At 44.2% G+C, this 15,811-nt stretch overlaps 1 protein-coding gene across 1 annotated transcript in view; it reads left to right on the top strand.

The window, feature by feature from the left end:
- The window catches only part of LOC114569658 (trinucleotide repeat-containing gene 6A protein), a 42,317-nt gene that overhangs the window by 18,891 nt on the left and 7,615 nt on the right, over window positions 1-15,811 (top strand). Inside the window, exons 6-23 of the mRNA XM_028599650.1 lie at window positions 910-2,955; window positions 3,099-3,300; window positions 3,429-3,898; window positions 4,049-4,180; window positions 4,292-4,456; window positions 7,619-7,804; window positions 8,016-8,182; window positions 8,419-8,496; window positions 8,733-8,900; window positions 11,077-11,196; window positions 11,471-11,608; window positions 13,002-13,100; window positions 13,235-13,406; window positions 13,555-13,695; window positions 14,146-14,316; window positions 14,394-14,534; window positions 15,177-15,284; window positions 15,445-15,675. Of these exons, the coding sequence (XP_028455451.1) occupies window positions 910-2,955; window positions 3,099-3,300; window positions 3,429-3,898; window positions 4,049-4,180; window positions 4,292-4,456; window positions 7,619-7,804; window positions 8,016-8,182; window positions 8,419-8,496; window positions 8,733-8,900; window positions 11,077-11,196; window positions 11,471-11,608; window positions 13,002-13,100; window positions 13,235-13,406; window positions 13,555-13,695; window positions 14,146-14,316; window positions 14,394-14,534; window positions 15,177-15,284; window positions 15,445-15,675 (4,935 nt within the window). The remainder of the gene's footprint in view (window positions 1-909; window positions 2,956-3,098; window positions 3,301-3,428; window positions 3,899-4,048; window positions 4,181-4,291; window positions 4,457-7,618; window positions 7,805-8,015; window positions 8,183-8,418; window positions 8,497-8,732; window positions 8,901-11,076; window positions 11,197-11,470; window positions 11,609-13,001; window positions 13,101-13,234; window positions 13,407-13,554; window positions 13,696-14,145; window positions 14,317-14,393; window positions 14,535-15,176; window positions 15,285-15,444; window positions 15,676-15,811) is intronic.

Raw genomic sequence — 15,811 nt, 5'->3', positions numbered from 1 at the left:
GTGTGAATGGTCAAATAAAAGTTTGTATTCAAAGGCCTCAGAGCCAATACTGTGGGCATGCTGCCCTCTGTCTCGTCATAGGATAGGCCAAAAGCTAATCGCAAAGCTCCTGCGTAATTTTTTTTTCTTTTCTGTTGCTAAAAGTTCATTTCCATACACTTAAGAACCATTATCAAAATAGTTGGTGATTAATTCTACAAATTGATTAAATTTTTGCATCTTTTGATGTTTTGAGTGTCAGAGATTGCTGGAAAATGCTGATAAATAAGGCGGTGCACAGAGGGTTGCTGTAGCACTGAAAATCCAGGCACTCGCCATTATAACTAAATGAGTGTGTGCGCATAATGGCCATGAAAGTAAAATCAAAACCCAAAGTGGTCTCTTGAGTCTAATTTTAGAGACATGCCAGGTCTGCATGCAGATTATCTGAGACATTTGTAATATATTCATGTTTAAACCAAATCTTTTCAGCTGCCACCATCTACTCCTCTCACTCCCTCCCGCTTTTCACACGCAATTGCCCTCCATCTCTTCTCTCCTGCTGATGGTCGTCCTCTGCCTCCCTGAACCCTAGTTTATAGCTTTGGCATGCTTTTGAGTCCTGCTGTGGTGACAAAATGGTGGCAGCTGTGTCCAGGCTCAGGCCTGGCACTGATCACATCCAGAACAGTTGGGCAGCTGAAGGTTGGAGGAAATTGAAAAATCTCAAAGCGTCTTTGAGTGAGGGGAATTTTAACCACATCTGTTGTTTTATTGAATATAGTACATTTTACTATGCTACATTTGTCTTGACAATGCTGATACGGCACCTTTTGCATAATGCTTGACAAGTGTTTTCTCAAATTTAAGAATGTAAAAAAACTCCAATCCTAACTGTACCCCCTGCCATGTTCATCCTTTTCTGTCCAGGTCTGGAGCATCCTGGCTTAGACTCCCAGTATGGGCCTTCCCCCTGGTCCTCTGGCTCTCCCTGCAGCAGTGACGGCAACAGTAACTGGGGCAAAGTCCTAGTAGAAGGAAGTGCCGACAAACCCAACCCCCCTTCTTCAACCAACTCTTCTGTCTGGCCTCCCTCCTCTTCTTCATTCTCTTGCTCCTCGTCTTCTTCCTCTTCTGGCTGCGGGTCAGGATCAGACCCTGAGTTGGCATCAGAATGCATGGACGCAGACTCTAGCTCCTCGATCGGCTCAGAGAAAAACCTTGCCGCTGTGACAACAGTGATGATGATGTCAGCAAATGCTTCTTCCTCTGTGTCTTCTACAGCTTCTTCTCCCTCCTCCTCTATGGTGACTTCTGCCATGATTGTCGGCGTTTCAGCGAATGGAGACAGCAACGGCAACAGTCGTCAGGTAATTGGTGGAGGGATGGGAACCATCAGCGGTGCAAATAATGGAAATAATAACATCACCGGGTCCTCCCACTACTCTGTGGCTGGTTCCAGCAGTATTGGCAGCAATAACATGGGTAACCACAACAACAAGCCCGTCAATAACAGTAGTGTATGGGGCAGCAACATGATCCCCACCGGCGGAAGCACCCCCTCCATCAATGTAGGGTTAAACCCAAACACTTTAAACCCAAATGCCAACCATGGTGCCTGGTCGCAGAATCCAAGCCCATTGTCCCAGGGCCAACGGCCTCCACAGGCTCAGGGGATGAGTTCCAAACTGGGTATAGCTCCCCAACAGGGCCCCATGCTGGGCTGGGGTGGCATGGCAGCTCCAAACAGCAGTATGATGGAAGACACTGAGGTGAATAATGGTACAGCAAGCAGCAATGTGTTAGGAAGCAGCAACAGTGGAAATGGTGGCCTACAACCTACCAACCTTAACACTGAATCCAATGGACCAAATAACACTATTATGATGAATACTACTACTACTACTACTAACGCCACAATGACCTCTAGTCCACCAAACTCTACCGCCTCACCCCAACTCAGTGGGGATTGTTCCTGGGGCTCTGTTAGAGGAGGGAATGGGGGTCCGCTGGCCAATGGAAACCCCTCATCAGCCCCCCAGCACCCCCAAGGAGAGCTGGGGGGTTCTGGGACCTTCGGTACGCCTTGGGGCGCAACTACCTACCCTGGAGATAAGGCCCCCCCGAATGCAGACACTGTGAACTCTCAAAACCCTGCCTTAATGCAGGCAGGGAACCCGCAAATCTCCTCTACTGCTGCTGCTTACAAGAGTAATAATAACCACAATAACACTGGGGCCCCACGCTGGGACCAGGGGCCCGCCAATAACCCAAACCAGACTCAGAGCAACTTGTCTTGGGGTATCAGCTCAAATCAAATCCCAGGCTCTGCAGGCCAAACGCCAGGAAATGGGAACCAAACTACGATGGGCCCTCCAGCAGGGTTAACCCGCCCCTGGGGGAGCAGTGCGTCGTCTTCTTCCTCGTCCTCATCGTCCTCTTCCACATCTAACAACAAGATGTCAAATGGAGAATGGGGATCAACAACTCCTGCTAACAACCATTCAGATGCTGGAAGTCATAAAGGAAACTCTGCCAACAATGGCTGGAAGAGCCTGGAGGATGACGCCATGGGCATGGGAGGGGGAGGAGGAGGAGGTGGAGGAGGTGGAAGCCATGGCTTGGGGAGTGTCACTGGAGGCTGGGGTCGCACTGGAGGAAGTGAGGGAAGCGTAGAGAGCTCCGGAGGCCGATCCAGCTCAGACAGAGACGGCAGCCAGCCAAAAGGGGGAAATCGCAGAAAAGTCGTCCCTCCTGCAACCATACTACCAGCTGTGTTGCAGGCCGATGTGGACCCGAGGGTTCTGTCCAACACTGGATGGGGACAGACACCCATACGGCAGAACACCACCTGGGATGTCAATTCCCCTGCTAACAATCGGCTTCAGGTTCCCAATAGAGACGAAAGAAAGCAAAGCAGCGGAGGCTCCGGATGGGGCACAGCAACACCGGCAGCTCCCTCCCAGACCTCTGGAGGTAGGCCTTTATTGTGTATGATACAATTTTGTGTGAATGTATTTTAGTGATTTGAACAGAAAATATTAAAATTTAGAAGACGCATTTTAATTGCAGAACACAAAAGTAGCCTAAAGATCAATCTCCCTTTCATGTACTTGCAGGTTGGGGGGGTGGGCCGGGAAGCTCAGGCCCAGGTACAGGAGGTTCTGGCTGGGGAGAGCGGCCATCCTCTGGGTGGGACAGCAAAGTCCCAGCAAGTGGAGGAGGTGGGCAAAATGCCTGGAACGATGGATCCAGCTACAAGGGGAGCAACAACAACAGCAGCAGCAACACCTGGAGCAATAACATTAACAAAGATGACAGGTAATGTTGTATGTTTGGGCATTATAGAAATACTGATCATACCATGGCAAACGTATTGTTTGCAGCAAGTGGTATAATTTTTTTTCTGTAATTTTGATGTTTGTGATGACCTTCATTGTTTTGTTTAGGTCCAATACGTGGACTAATGTGCCCAAACCGCATCAGGGCTGGGGTTCCAATGGTGGAAATGGAAGTGAAGGCTGGGGTAATGGTGGAGATGGTGCCAGAACAGGGGGCAACAACCACTGGGGGGAGCCCCAAAAAGGTGCCAGCTCAGTAGGCTGGGACAGCGACAGCGACCGGTCAGGCTCTGGATGTTGGAGTGAGCAAAGCCGAACCAACACCAGCAGCAGCAACACCTGGGTAGGGAGCGGAGGATCAAATACTCCAGACCAGAGTACTCCGAACCCAGGCTCCAACTGGGGCGACTCAGTCCACAAACCCAATCCTCAGAGTAACAGCCAGGGCTGGGGTGAGCCAATGAAGAACAACCACGGAGCCCAGAACTGGGGAGAGCCGAATCCCAAGCCCTCCGAGTGGGGAAAAGGTCCAGAATCTAACATGTCCAAAGGCAATCCAGCGCTTAACAAGCCCACAGGTACTTATTAAGATTATTCATCCCACGTTTTCCCCCTTTTGTTTATGAGCAAGTCCTTCTTAGTTGCATGCCGTTAACGAAATTTGTCAATGTATAGCAAGGAAGTGGGAGGATGTAAAATTGATGACTCACTATGTATTCTTCCATCAGGCTGGCTGGGAGGCCCCATGCCCAGTGCAGGTCAGAAAGAGGAAGTAGCAACTGGGTGGGAAGAGCCTTCTCCAGAGTCTGTTCGTCGGAGGATGGAGATCGATGATGGGACAGCAGCTTGGGGAGACCCTGGTAAACACTCAGCCCACTATGAATTTCTTCAAAAAGATCAGTGCGAAGCCTGAACAAAATCATATGAAAGTCCAGTATTTTCATTTTCAGCCTCAACAACTTTCTTCTTAGGTAAATACAGCGGTGGATCTGTCAACATGTGGAACAGGACTGGCCAATCAGACCAGGAGGCCGTAGGCCCATCCACTCAGCACCAGACCCACCCAGCACGCAGCTCGATGCATCCCCCTCCTCAGCCCATGCAGACTCATACCCAGGACAAAAGCAGCGGTTCTGGTAAGTTGGAATATGTATGCACACACAATTTAGGCACGCACACACCTGTATGTTAGAAAAGAGTAGACTGAGGCCAGACGAATGATAATTAACAGCCAAATTAATTGGCTGTTAATTATCACTTTGTTTTTTTAAAAGAAATATATGCTATACATTCAATAAGTAATGAATAAACCAAACTTAAACACCCCTGTTTCAATAGTTGCCAGACTAGCTTTCACACAGCTTTGACTATGAAAACACAAAAATTGACAGGAGTACAAAAGTTCTGACAATGTGTACAGAATGGGTGGAATAGCATGCAGATTAACATTAACATGTTTTTTGTTTAGTTTGATATTGAGGTTCATATACAAATGCTAGGGACATGTGCCAGTATCTAAAATGGTGCGAGCATGTAAGTGCACGCCTTCTGGTGCAGTCTGTAAGCCTTGAATGGATAAAAAGATGCAAGTCCCTCCCACACTCTTTGAAATAGATGAAATAAGGTCTTAAAAGGATTTAAACAGTATACATGCAAAAAGTGTGGATGCACACACATTCACAAATGTATTCAAAAAGCATACACAATTTGTACAGAAGCATTGAGAGAAAACAAACACGTACAGCCATTCTCCCCCATCTCCCTACGGTGTTGTCTATGTTGAGGGCTTTTTGTAAAGCCGGTTGAGTCATCCCTTTGGAATGCTAAGAGCATTGATTTTTCTCCTCTCTCATTCGTCTTTTTTCCCTCCTCCCTTTCTCTATCATCCGCCAATTCGGCTTGCTGTAGAAAAACTGGCTTTTGTTGGGTTTGAGAATAAGAGAGCGAGAGAGACTGTGAGTGGTAGAGGAAGAGGTCTGGTGACCTAGTAATAGGAATGGGTCCAATGTAAGATGAGAAAACTAAAACGCGTAAGGCAGCTATTCTGTAAAAGTGGGCTGAGAAGGGGAGAAGAGGAAAGGGTGGTTGGGGTTATTCAGGGTTGCTGTGTAGCAAGCTAACTGGAGCAGCAAAGTGGATGGCTGTGAAGGGTGGGGCAGATTAACCAGCTACTGATTTTGATTCATTTTAGTTGATTTTTTTAATATAATTTGAGAGAATTATGTGAGTGAAAAGAGGTTAATACAATAGTTATGTTCATAGATGTGTAACTAAACACACATATTTGAACAATTTTTAAAACAAAACAGAACATTGGACTTGAATGTTGATTCGGTCTTAGAAGAAATATATTTATTAGTCTTTAAAATCCATACCTTGTCAGACACCTTAATAAACATATGCACACAAATATTGTGTTTGTCATCCCCTTTTATTAGATCAACTGATGCACCCACGTAAGCAGAGCAATAGATGCAGGCTAGGGTTGCAGCTTGTCAATTGGCGTGTGTTTGCATCTGTGCAAATGCACATACCATGCATGTATGTGCTGATTTGTGTATATGCATCTACCTCTGCATGTTTGTTCAGTTGTGAGTGCATGTTTCTTTGTTATGTGCAAGAACGGCCAGTCACATGAGGGACACTGGAGCCTGAGGCCACCCCATGATCTGTCCTATTTTTACGGGGAGGCATCCCTGGCATCTCCCCAAACGCCTCCCCAAAGAAAGTAGCAGGTCTGGGTGGTCAGCTGTAATGGGAGCCTTTTGAACTCATACTTGCACACACACAGTCTCACATTTGAGGGTACATAGGGTCCCGTGCACTCATCTACTACCTACAACAGTTAAAGTAAACAACACTTACATAAGCAAGTTGACGCGGGGTTCCCCAGGGCAATGAGCAGGGCTCTCTCTGAGCTCTGATTTTTGCAGAGAAAAACAATGTAATCTTGTAGCATCATTTTAAATATGGAAAGTTCTAGTGGGTAGGGTCCTAAGAAAGATTGTACTTGGGTGCATTGATGTCACTTTTTCCACATTATGCCACAAACCCTCCAACTGTAAGTGTCCAAACAAGCCTGATGTGGCTTTTCCAAATTAGGGATACAGCGGTTAACCGATTTCACTATTAACCGCGCTTTAAAACATCATGGTTAATTAATGGTTAAGGCTCCCCTACACGCGTGTTACCAGTTAACTAACGTTAGCCTGTTTAATGTTAACGGTAACGTTAGAGTTAACGGCCAACAAGTCAGAAGCAGACGTTTGCATTTACAGTGATGGAGCCAACAATAGTGATACATTCATAGTCGTACGAGGCACAACTCCGCAACAGCTCAATCGTGTCACTAACGTTACCACTTAACGTTACCACTTAACGTTACTTACTCCTCTTCATCCCCTATGGGACATAAGGCTGCAAAGAGATCTCTCCATCACATTTATCCTTGGCAACATGCTGCGCATCTCCCTGACAGGTGCATCTTGTCTAGCAGCTCCTTCAACTTTAGACACCAGCTAGTAGGGCCGTTTCTAGCCCAAAAAGGGCCAACTTCTTTTTAAGGACAGCACTGTCTTTGTTTGTGGTGTGACTGATTCACCTCTAGTCTCTAATCTTTTCAGATTAATTTAAATAAAAGGTTGATTATTGATCATATAATCATTTTCAAAACATTCAAAACTGTTACTGTGCTATTTCTGTTTCAAAAGGCAGCAATAAATAACAAAATAAATAAAATCTAAAGTGTTCATGTAATTTCATACATTAGCAGTGAAATGAATTAATGCATAATAATCGTGATAATTGTGAAACCGTGATTATTTTTTAGACTAATTGTACAAACACAATTTATAATCTTTGCAAATGGAGAGAGCTGTGATACCGGGACGAAAACAAACAAATAGGGTAGGCACATTTACAAGATAATTTTTGTGTGAGGACATGCAGTGGAATAGGTCAGTGGGAATGTTGTCATTGTGTCTGCAGGCTGAATGTTGTGTGTTTACTACTTAAGGGAGAGTGACCATGGTGACTTAATGCAGCTCTCTAAAATGCCTCTTTGTGGTCAAAGCAAATGTAAAGCAACGGAGAATGTTGATTGATGAATGTTTTTAGCTCTCCTTTCTGTGTGTATTTTTTTAGCTTTGGGGCTTCCGATTTGTTTGAGTCTTAAAATAATGACGTTATTATCCTCATCATTTAAGAAGATCAAATGAAGGCAAAAACACAATTGGTTCAAGACAACCCCACAGAAAGTACACCCTCATTCTAATGTCTACCTCACTTTTTTCCTCTAGTTTGGGGTGAGACTTACCCCCAGAAGAAGGAGTCCTCAACCTGGGAACCTACCCCCGCCCCACCTGTGAAAGTGGACAACGGGACGTCTGCCTGGGGGAAGCCCATGGAAGCCAGCACCACCTGGGAAGAACCCAGCAGGGATAACAGAGAGTCTGGGCCTGGATGGGGTGGCCAGCATAAGTCTGGTAGGTGCACATAAATATTCAACAAAAACCTGTGTCTGAAGAGTATGTTCAGGTTGAAACTGTAGGTTCTGGCTGACCTTGAACTCTGACTTTTTTGCAAAGTGGCAGGAGAAAGAACTTCCCTGGAGGAAGTGCATTAAATGAGCAATATAACTGTACACAATCACTTGTTGGTATTCAGTTTCTTCCTTTATCTTTACCTTCTTTGTAGCTCCAGGTCCCAAGCCCATGGAGACATGGGGTGGTGAGGAGGCGGCCATGGGCAATAGCTGGGACCAGGAAGAGGAGGTGGAGATTGGCATGTGGAGCAACAGCCAACAGGACAACAGGTCCCACGACCAAAACGCCTGGAACTACAAGCATAAAGGCTCCAACAAGGTTAGTTCACCTTGGCTTTGGGCATTTGTTCAACATGAAAACACTGATCCCCGCTCTCACCTGACATTAAAGCAAAGTACATCATGGGTTAACTTTTGGAGTTATTATAGCCACTTGTGTTTTCAACAGATTAGAAATGTTTTTCTGCAAGGATTTTTTTCTTTTTCTTCCTGCAGAAGCACTTAAAAGGCAATACCACAAGTGTCTCCAGTCAATAATTGTTCTGTCTGTTTCAGATAACCAAACCAGTCAACAAACAGGATGAACCCTGGATGAAACCCTTCATCAACCAGTTCAACAGCATGAACTTCTCTGTAAGTACTATAGTTGTTTTTCTGTAGCTCTTTCACTTTAAAATCCAGTATCTTTAAATGGTTGTGTGGCAGCCATACAGTTCATGCATCCAACTTTGTTTTTGTGCAGTGATGTGATTAATTAGCATTTTCTTCACTGTTTAGTTTTTCAAATGTTTTAATACTTTATTCACTAATGATGAACAAATCGTTTTTTTTCTCTGTATAATCCCATTTTCTCATCTTTCCCCTTGCAGCGAGACTCTCCTGACGACTCCATGAAGACAGGAGCAGGGATGGTGCAGGACAAGCGTATGGACATGGGCAGTATGGGAGACTTCAATGGAGTAATGGGCAAGAACCCAGGCTCTCGACATCAGCTTCACAAGGAGTCTGCCGTGGATCGCAGCCCTTACTATGACAAGGTATGCTGAAAAATCAAAGTTTCCCTGGTATACTATGTGGGGGGAAGTAAAGAACAGATCACATCTTGAGATTACAGAAAGTTTTACCAAGCCGAAATACAGCACTGGCACTTAATGCATGGATATTATACACACACTACTGTGCCAAAACATGACTTGATAAAGGTTTGGTCAAGCCGTTGTGGTGATTATGAGGTAGTAGGTGTGGAGTGGAAGAGTCTCTTGTGTCACCTGCTTTAAATCTGCCTGGGTAGTGCTCTCTCAGCCCTGTTGTGCCCCATAGTGGCTGTTCTAACACACTGCATTTGACGTGTGGACTATTAAAAGGGATGTTTCATTTGATCCTTGCTGTTTGCGTGATGTTGTATCACATCATTATGAATTATTGGTTAGGCCGTGTCACTTATGAGCAACACAAGCCAATTAAATATGCACACTTAAATGCTTCATTGCAATAACAATGAGTAGTTTTGCAAGTGATTTGTAATTTTGCAATACTGATAAACTCCCTCGTGTGGTTATATACAAAACTATGGGTTTGTTTGGCTTTACTTCTTTTCCTCCTTCACTTAATGCTGCTTGTTTCTTATCTTTGTTTCTATCTTTCTGACTTTTATCTTCTGTTGCCACCTCTTTTTCAACTCCCCATTGCTTACTTCTTTCCTACTCATCTTATTTTATTCCTATTCTATCATGTGTTCCTACACTCTCTCCCCTGTTGTTTCCTCTGTCCTTGCATCACTTGCTCTTTCCTTCTGCGTCTCTTCTGCAAAATTAACTCTTTTCTTTCTTTTCTCCTTCTCTCTCTGTACTTTTGTGGCTGCTGATGTGCTTCCTGTCCCTCTGTGCTTGCCGTCCATCTGCTCTGTACCTGGCCTTGCTTCTGCAGCTGTCAGTTTCCCCCTCTGCTTACAATAACCCAGCTTCTGATGAGCTCTCCTCCAATCAAAGCATGAGATTTCCCCCTTCCAATTCCGTTCAGTCTATCCCCTGTCTCGACTCTGGGCTGTCTCCTGCCCACTCTATTCCTGGGGGCGCTCGGCAGGTGAGTGTGATAGGATGAAGAGGATGTTGTCATTAAGTCTTGAGCCTCAAACTCTAAGATAGTAACAATAAGAAATTTAATGTTATGTGAAACACTATAGTATTCTAGCAGGTTACTAGGCTTGGGCGATGGATTCTATTTTAATATCGTCCAATCGTGGTTACTCGATTGCTGATCCAATCAACTGCATTGAACATGTAATTGGACATAACATGCATACACGGACCATTTGCAGAGCAGCTTCTACAACACTACGCTTCCACCATAATCATGAAACTGGCTACAACGGTTTGGCTGTCCTGCCTCCTGCTTGGCTGACGTGCTGCAGTAAGCGTATTGACTCGTTTCTAGTTACGGACGCCTCTGTGTTGATGATAGAGCGGCTAATTATCCTAGTTACTTTTAAGCCTACACTAGTTCTGTGCCAAGCACCCATAGCGCTCTCCTTCTTTTTAGCAACTTTCTCGTTCTTAGCTACAGTTAGCGATGGCTTCTCTCTCCCTCTCCTGCTCTGTTGATCAGCTAGTCAAATGTTTAGCTATTTCTTCCTCCTTTAGTGACCATTGTATATATAATCACTGTAGTTTATTAGCTATGTTGGAGGTGAGGTTCCGCACCAGGGAAACTCTATCGTTAATGTTAGCTGCTGTAACTTAGCCCCCAGTATTCTGTGGGGCTGACCTAATGTAGCTCCTTTTAGCTATCCCCACGGGTGTCCAAAAGAAGCATCGCCTATCAGGTGTCAGATCGATGGAAAAGAGATGGCAAATGGGTTGGCAATTAAGGATTTAAAATTCATTCATCACTTATGCTGATTAACGGAGATCAGCAGAATTGCCGCTCCACCAGTTACATCTCTAAATGTACAGTAGGGGACAGATTATAAAATTCTGTTATAACATCTTAGCTCTGAAAGTAAGTCAGTTAAAAATGCTTTTATATTGGCGTAGGGAAAAAAAGTTTGTTTTTGCCAGTGAGTTTCCTTTTTAAAAGCCTGAGATCACAAAGACACTATGAGTGTTTATGATGATCTCTGTCCTGTCCCATGACATTATGACAAAGCCAAATTTTTTAGGTTGTTGCAAGTTGTTTGACCATTTGTTTGTGTGTGTTTGTGTCTTCCCTGCTCAGAATGTAAACCCTATGATGGGCGGCAGCAGTGTAGCACAGGGCCGAGGTGGCCCCCAGTCCCAGGTCCCCCCGCAACCCAACCTCCGTAACCAAGTGCCTCCACCCATTCTGCCCTCTCAGGTAGAACATGTACATACAACACTGTTGTTGATTCTTCATTTCATTAAGGTGCCATTGCATCCACTGTTTACTATGTTGTAATATTGTTATGGGTGTAAGAGTTGAGCTACGTTTTCCACCAAAAACCATCAGCTTTTTACACAATGTGATCATTGATTTTTGCCTGACCTTTTTTCCTCCCACGATCATCCATTGTTTGATTTGTGACATATAATTCATAGGAAAATGTGAACGACCTGTTATAAACTAAAACCAAAATCTTGTTTGTGTTCAGGTGCCTCCATCCCTGTTGAAGTACCCAGGAGGTAACGGAGGTCTGAACCCTCTGTTTGGCCCTCAGCAGGTGGCTGTGCTCAACCAACTCTCCCAGCTCAACCAGCTGTCACAGCTCAACCAGATCAACCAGTTACAGGTAGAGTGATGGGAACATGCAATTGAACACACATACATGTTTTATCTGCACTCAAACGCATATAGTAGTAAACCTTGTACAACAGCCAACGTCAACAAAGCTTTTAGTCTGGCCCGCAGAGTAATCATGAATTCACAAAATGTAAAGAGAAAAAAATGCGTTCTGTTATTTATCATTTCAAGCATTTAGAACAAAAACCCAGCCCCCTGTATTTACATCTCTATTCACATGCCGGGATTCTCTACAGCGATGCCCGAGCTCCACACACACAGCTGAGCCGAGATGTGTGTGTGCGTTAATTTAACACGCAGCACCTGACTGGGAACGATACAGAAAGAGTTACTAACGGCCGCTGGGGCAGATGAACTCGCGCTAGTCTCTTTTCTGTAAATAGGCTACAATACTTATCAATGCACTCACCTGTGTAGACCAGCATCAACATGTAGAAAGCGATAGTTCAATCTGCTCTGTCTGCTCAGTTCACTCTTATCCACCGCGCTGTTTTACGCAAACACAGCTCTACTCTGCAAATAGCGAATTTTACAAACAAGCTTAAACAAAAGCTGTCGGTGTTTAGTCTAACTGTTTATCTTAGTTTGCCGGGAGTCTCAAATTTGGACAAATTCTTGTAAACCTCACTGCTGGCTGAACAAACCAAACTCCGCTGGAGCGGTAAATCTATGGAGGTATCATAAGTGGCTACTTAATATACACGTGAATGACGCAATTGTTATGTTCGAGTTCTTCATTCTTGATGATGCTGGTTGTATTATTTTGCAACCGCATCTTTCATTGCAAATGAGGCATACATGACGAGTGCATAGTCATTCATCATTAAAGCTGGGCTTTTGGCTTTTCCACCTCAACTTTTCGCTTCAGCGTCTTTGACAGTGACATGTTTAACTGACAACAGCCGTTTCTTTCTGCAAGCATTTTCCACCAATCAGGACGCTGCATACTACAATAATGTTTCCATAATCACAGACTTTAACCATCACTCCTCAGTGAACTGCCTCCTAATCTGAGATCATTTTCTAGTTAAAAAGCCAGTTATCATTATGGAGTTTCCATGTTTTTTAGGAGTTTGCTCAAACTAATACATGTAAAAGAAAAAGAAAAAAAGAATAGTATTAATTCAGTAAGAAAGTGAAAATGTCAAACAAGAATAGGCGTATTAGGTATAAATACATTTTATTTTCTTTATTTGAAAGTCCGGCCCCCAGAGTGTCTTCTTAGAAAAATTCTGGCCCTTGAAAAAATGTAGTTGATGACCCCTGTTGTACAATGTCAGACTGGCAACTAACTGCAGTAAATGTTTTGCAAAACTCTAATCTCAGAGATACAAAAATATCAGAAAACTGCTTTTATTCACATTTTTCTTGTTGGTCTGCAGCGTCTTCTCCTCCAGCAGCAGCAGCAGCAGCAGCAGCAGCAGCAACAGCAGAAGGCTCAGAGCCAGAGAGCCATGCCTGTGGGACGACCGACTGAACAGGTGTGTGTCTGAAAATCCTTCTGAATCCTGCTTCATTACACCCAAAATTTAAGTTTTTATTTCATGAAATAGAAGTGTCTCCATGGTGCTGGCACATTGATTGGTTTCTCTAACCTCCTACCTCCTGTCCTTAGACACGTCCTATTGGTTCATCTCCATCAATGATGCCGCCACCACGGCACCTGGACCCCTCCCTGCTGAAACATGCCCCATCACACAAACCGTACCTGGACAACTACTTGGCCCACAATAACCCTGAGATGCAGAAGGATGCTGCTGCTCTTGGATCCTTTAACTTCCCTTTAAGTACGTTAGCTGCTATTAAAGTAATACTAAAAAAAAAAAAAATTAAATCTGTATATTCCCCCACATTTTAAAGACTACACATTTCACACTTCATAAATTTAAATTTAGAGTGACTGAATTTCATCTCTTCCTTCATCCCTCCCATCAGGCTTGAACTCTAACCTGAATGTACCCCTGGACATGGGTGGTGGTTGTAGTGGTGGCGGAGCTGTGAGCTACAAAGACCCGCCCCAGTCCAGACTGAAGAAACTTTGGGCTACTGATCCTCTGGAGCAGAACAGCAAACCTGGTACAGAATAACCTTTTGTTTATGACAGTACATGCTGTAGCATCAGATTGGCCTGTTGATAGTAAAAGAGCCATCAGAGTTGTTTAGTGTTTGTCTATCTAGGTGCACATTTGTGGTACGGACTACCACAAACAAAGTTGCCCTAAAATCTCAGTGTAATTGGACAAACGCTGAATTTAAAAAAAAAAAAAAAGAGTCACAGCATTGAACAGATTGCAATACTTTTGTTTCAGTTAAACATCAGCTATGCAGTAAATGTATGAAAAAACAGTTGCTGTTTAATTTGTCACCTCATTACGAAAAGTTTGTTTTATTAAAATGCGCTTATGAACATATATGCTGACTACAACTTTTGATTAATAAAAATAAATTGTATCATTCTCTGTTGGGACCATGGTAATGTTAGTCTGTGCGATTGTATCCTTAAGTTTGTGTGTGTTTGTCCCACAGGTGCTATGTCGTCTGGGCTGCGTCTGGAAGACTCTCCCTTCTATGACTTCCTCTCTCCTGGCCCATCTCCCCTGAGTCCCCCCGGCCAATCAATGGGCTCGGTGGGCGATGGCTGGCCGCCCCGTGCCAACTCCCCCCCGCCCCATGGAAACACTGTCACCTGGCCCCCAGGTACACAAGCTTTCACATGCACAAACAAAGAAAATGTTTGCTTTGAAAACTGCTAATCGCTGTCTGTGTGTCTGCAGAGTTCCGGCCCGGGGAGCCTTGGAAAGGTTACCCCAACATTGACCCTGAGACTGACCCTTATGTGACCCCCGGCAGTGTCATCAACAACCTCTCCATCAACACCGTCCGTGACACAGACCACCTCAGGGACAGGAACAACGGTAGCTCACGCACACATGGCCGGACATAAACACAAGCTAGGATTGCTAGTTGTTTTTGAGTTCCGTTTTACATTTTTATATCTCCTATCCAATCTTTTATCTCTTTTTTTCCTTTTTATTAGCAATGAACAATGTGTAAAACCTTTAGGAAGTATGGGCTTTGTTTTTCGTTTTGAAATGACAGCAGTCACTGACAGATTTTAGCAATTGTAAGACCGATCAACTACAGTATGGTTTCTTAGAGAAAGAAGTCTTTTTGTGAGCCTCATTAGCTTGTATTAATAAAGATGGTGATTTTTGTCTCTAGTTTTTAAATGGAATTGTAAGCCACACCTGTAATGGTTCAGATTAACGTAACTTTAGTCAACATTACATCTGTTATGCCATCCAGTTGTAGTGTCAGGTGGTCAACATTATGTGGTCCATGATTTAGATTTGCCTTCTGAGCCAACAAAATGAGCTCAGTTGAGTTTTAGTTCCTAAATATCAAGTTATTTATTTTTGTTACAAAAAATGTTTGAAAGCTAAACCGGAATAGATTTAATAAGATATTTGAAAGGATTCAAGTTTGATGAGCAGATATGATGCTAGATTCAGATTTTATCAAATGCTAACCCTAACCCTTCTTTCTCTGTTTTCCAGGGCCATCCTCATCACTAAACACCACGATGCCTTCTAACAGTGCCTGGTCATCCATTCGTGCCTCCAGCCACAGCGGTTCCCTCACCAGTACAGCACAAAGCACTTCAGGTATGCTCTATCTTTGAGCCATACAATCTTTAACAATGTCAGTCAGGGGGAAAAAATCTGTTCGTAGAATTAAAAATTTGAGAGATCAGTTAGGAAGTTACAGACGCTTTTGTCTATATGCAACAAAAACGTTTCACTTTGCTCTCCTCTCTCCTTGCAGCCAGACCCAGTGAGTCAAAGTGGTCTCCTGGCGGCGGTTCTGTGTCCAACTCCTCCCTGGCCCATGAGCTGTGGAAGGTCCCCCTGCCTCCCAAGGCACTGTCTGTGGCAGCCCCATCCAGACCACCACCTGGCCTCACCAGCCAGAAGCCCAGCGCTGCCCCATCCGGTTGGGACGGCTCTGCCCTGAGGCTGGGGGGGTGGGGCTCCTCTGAATCCAGATACACACCTGGTGAGAGCAGAGAAAGACACACATATACTATATTATATAAGTGGTTATGTGGAGGAAGAAACCATCAATGGCAGAAAAGGGAAATTTGTGTCAACATTTTTGTGTCATAAATAACTAATCATGAACTCTTCAGTAT

Source organism: Perca flavescens, chromosome 15 (assembly GCF_004354835.1).
Source record: "Perca flavescens isolate YP-PL-M2 chromosome 15, PFLA_1.0, whole genome shotgun sequence".
In the NCBI taxonomy this organism is placed as follows: Eukaryota; Metazoa; Chordata; class Actinopteri; order Perciformes; family Percidae; genus Perca; species Perca flavescens.
The sequence above is the reverse complement of the archived record's forward strand: the minus strand, read 5'-3'. Positions and strand labels throughout refer to the sequence as shown.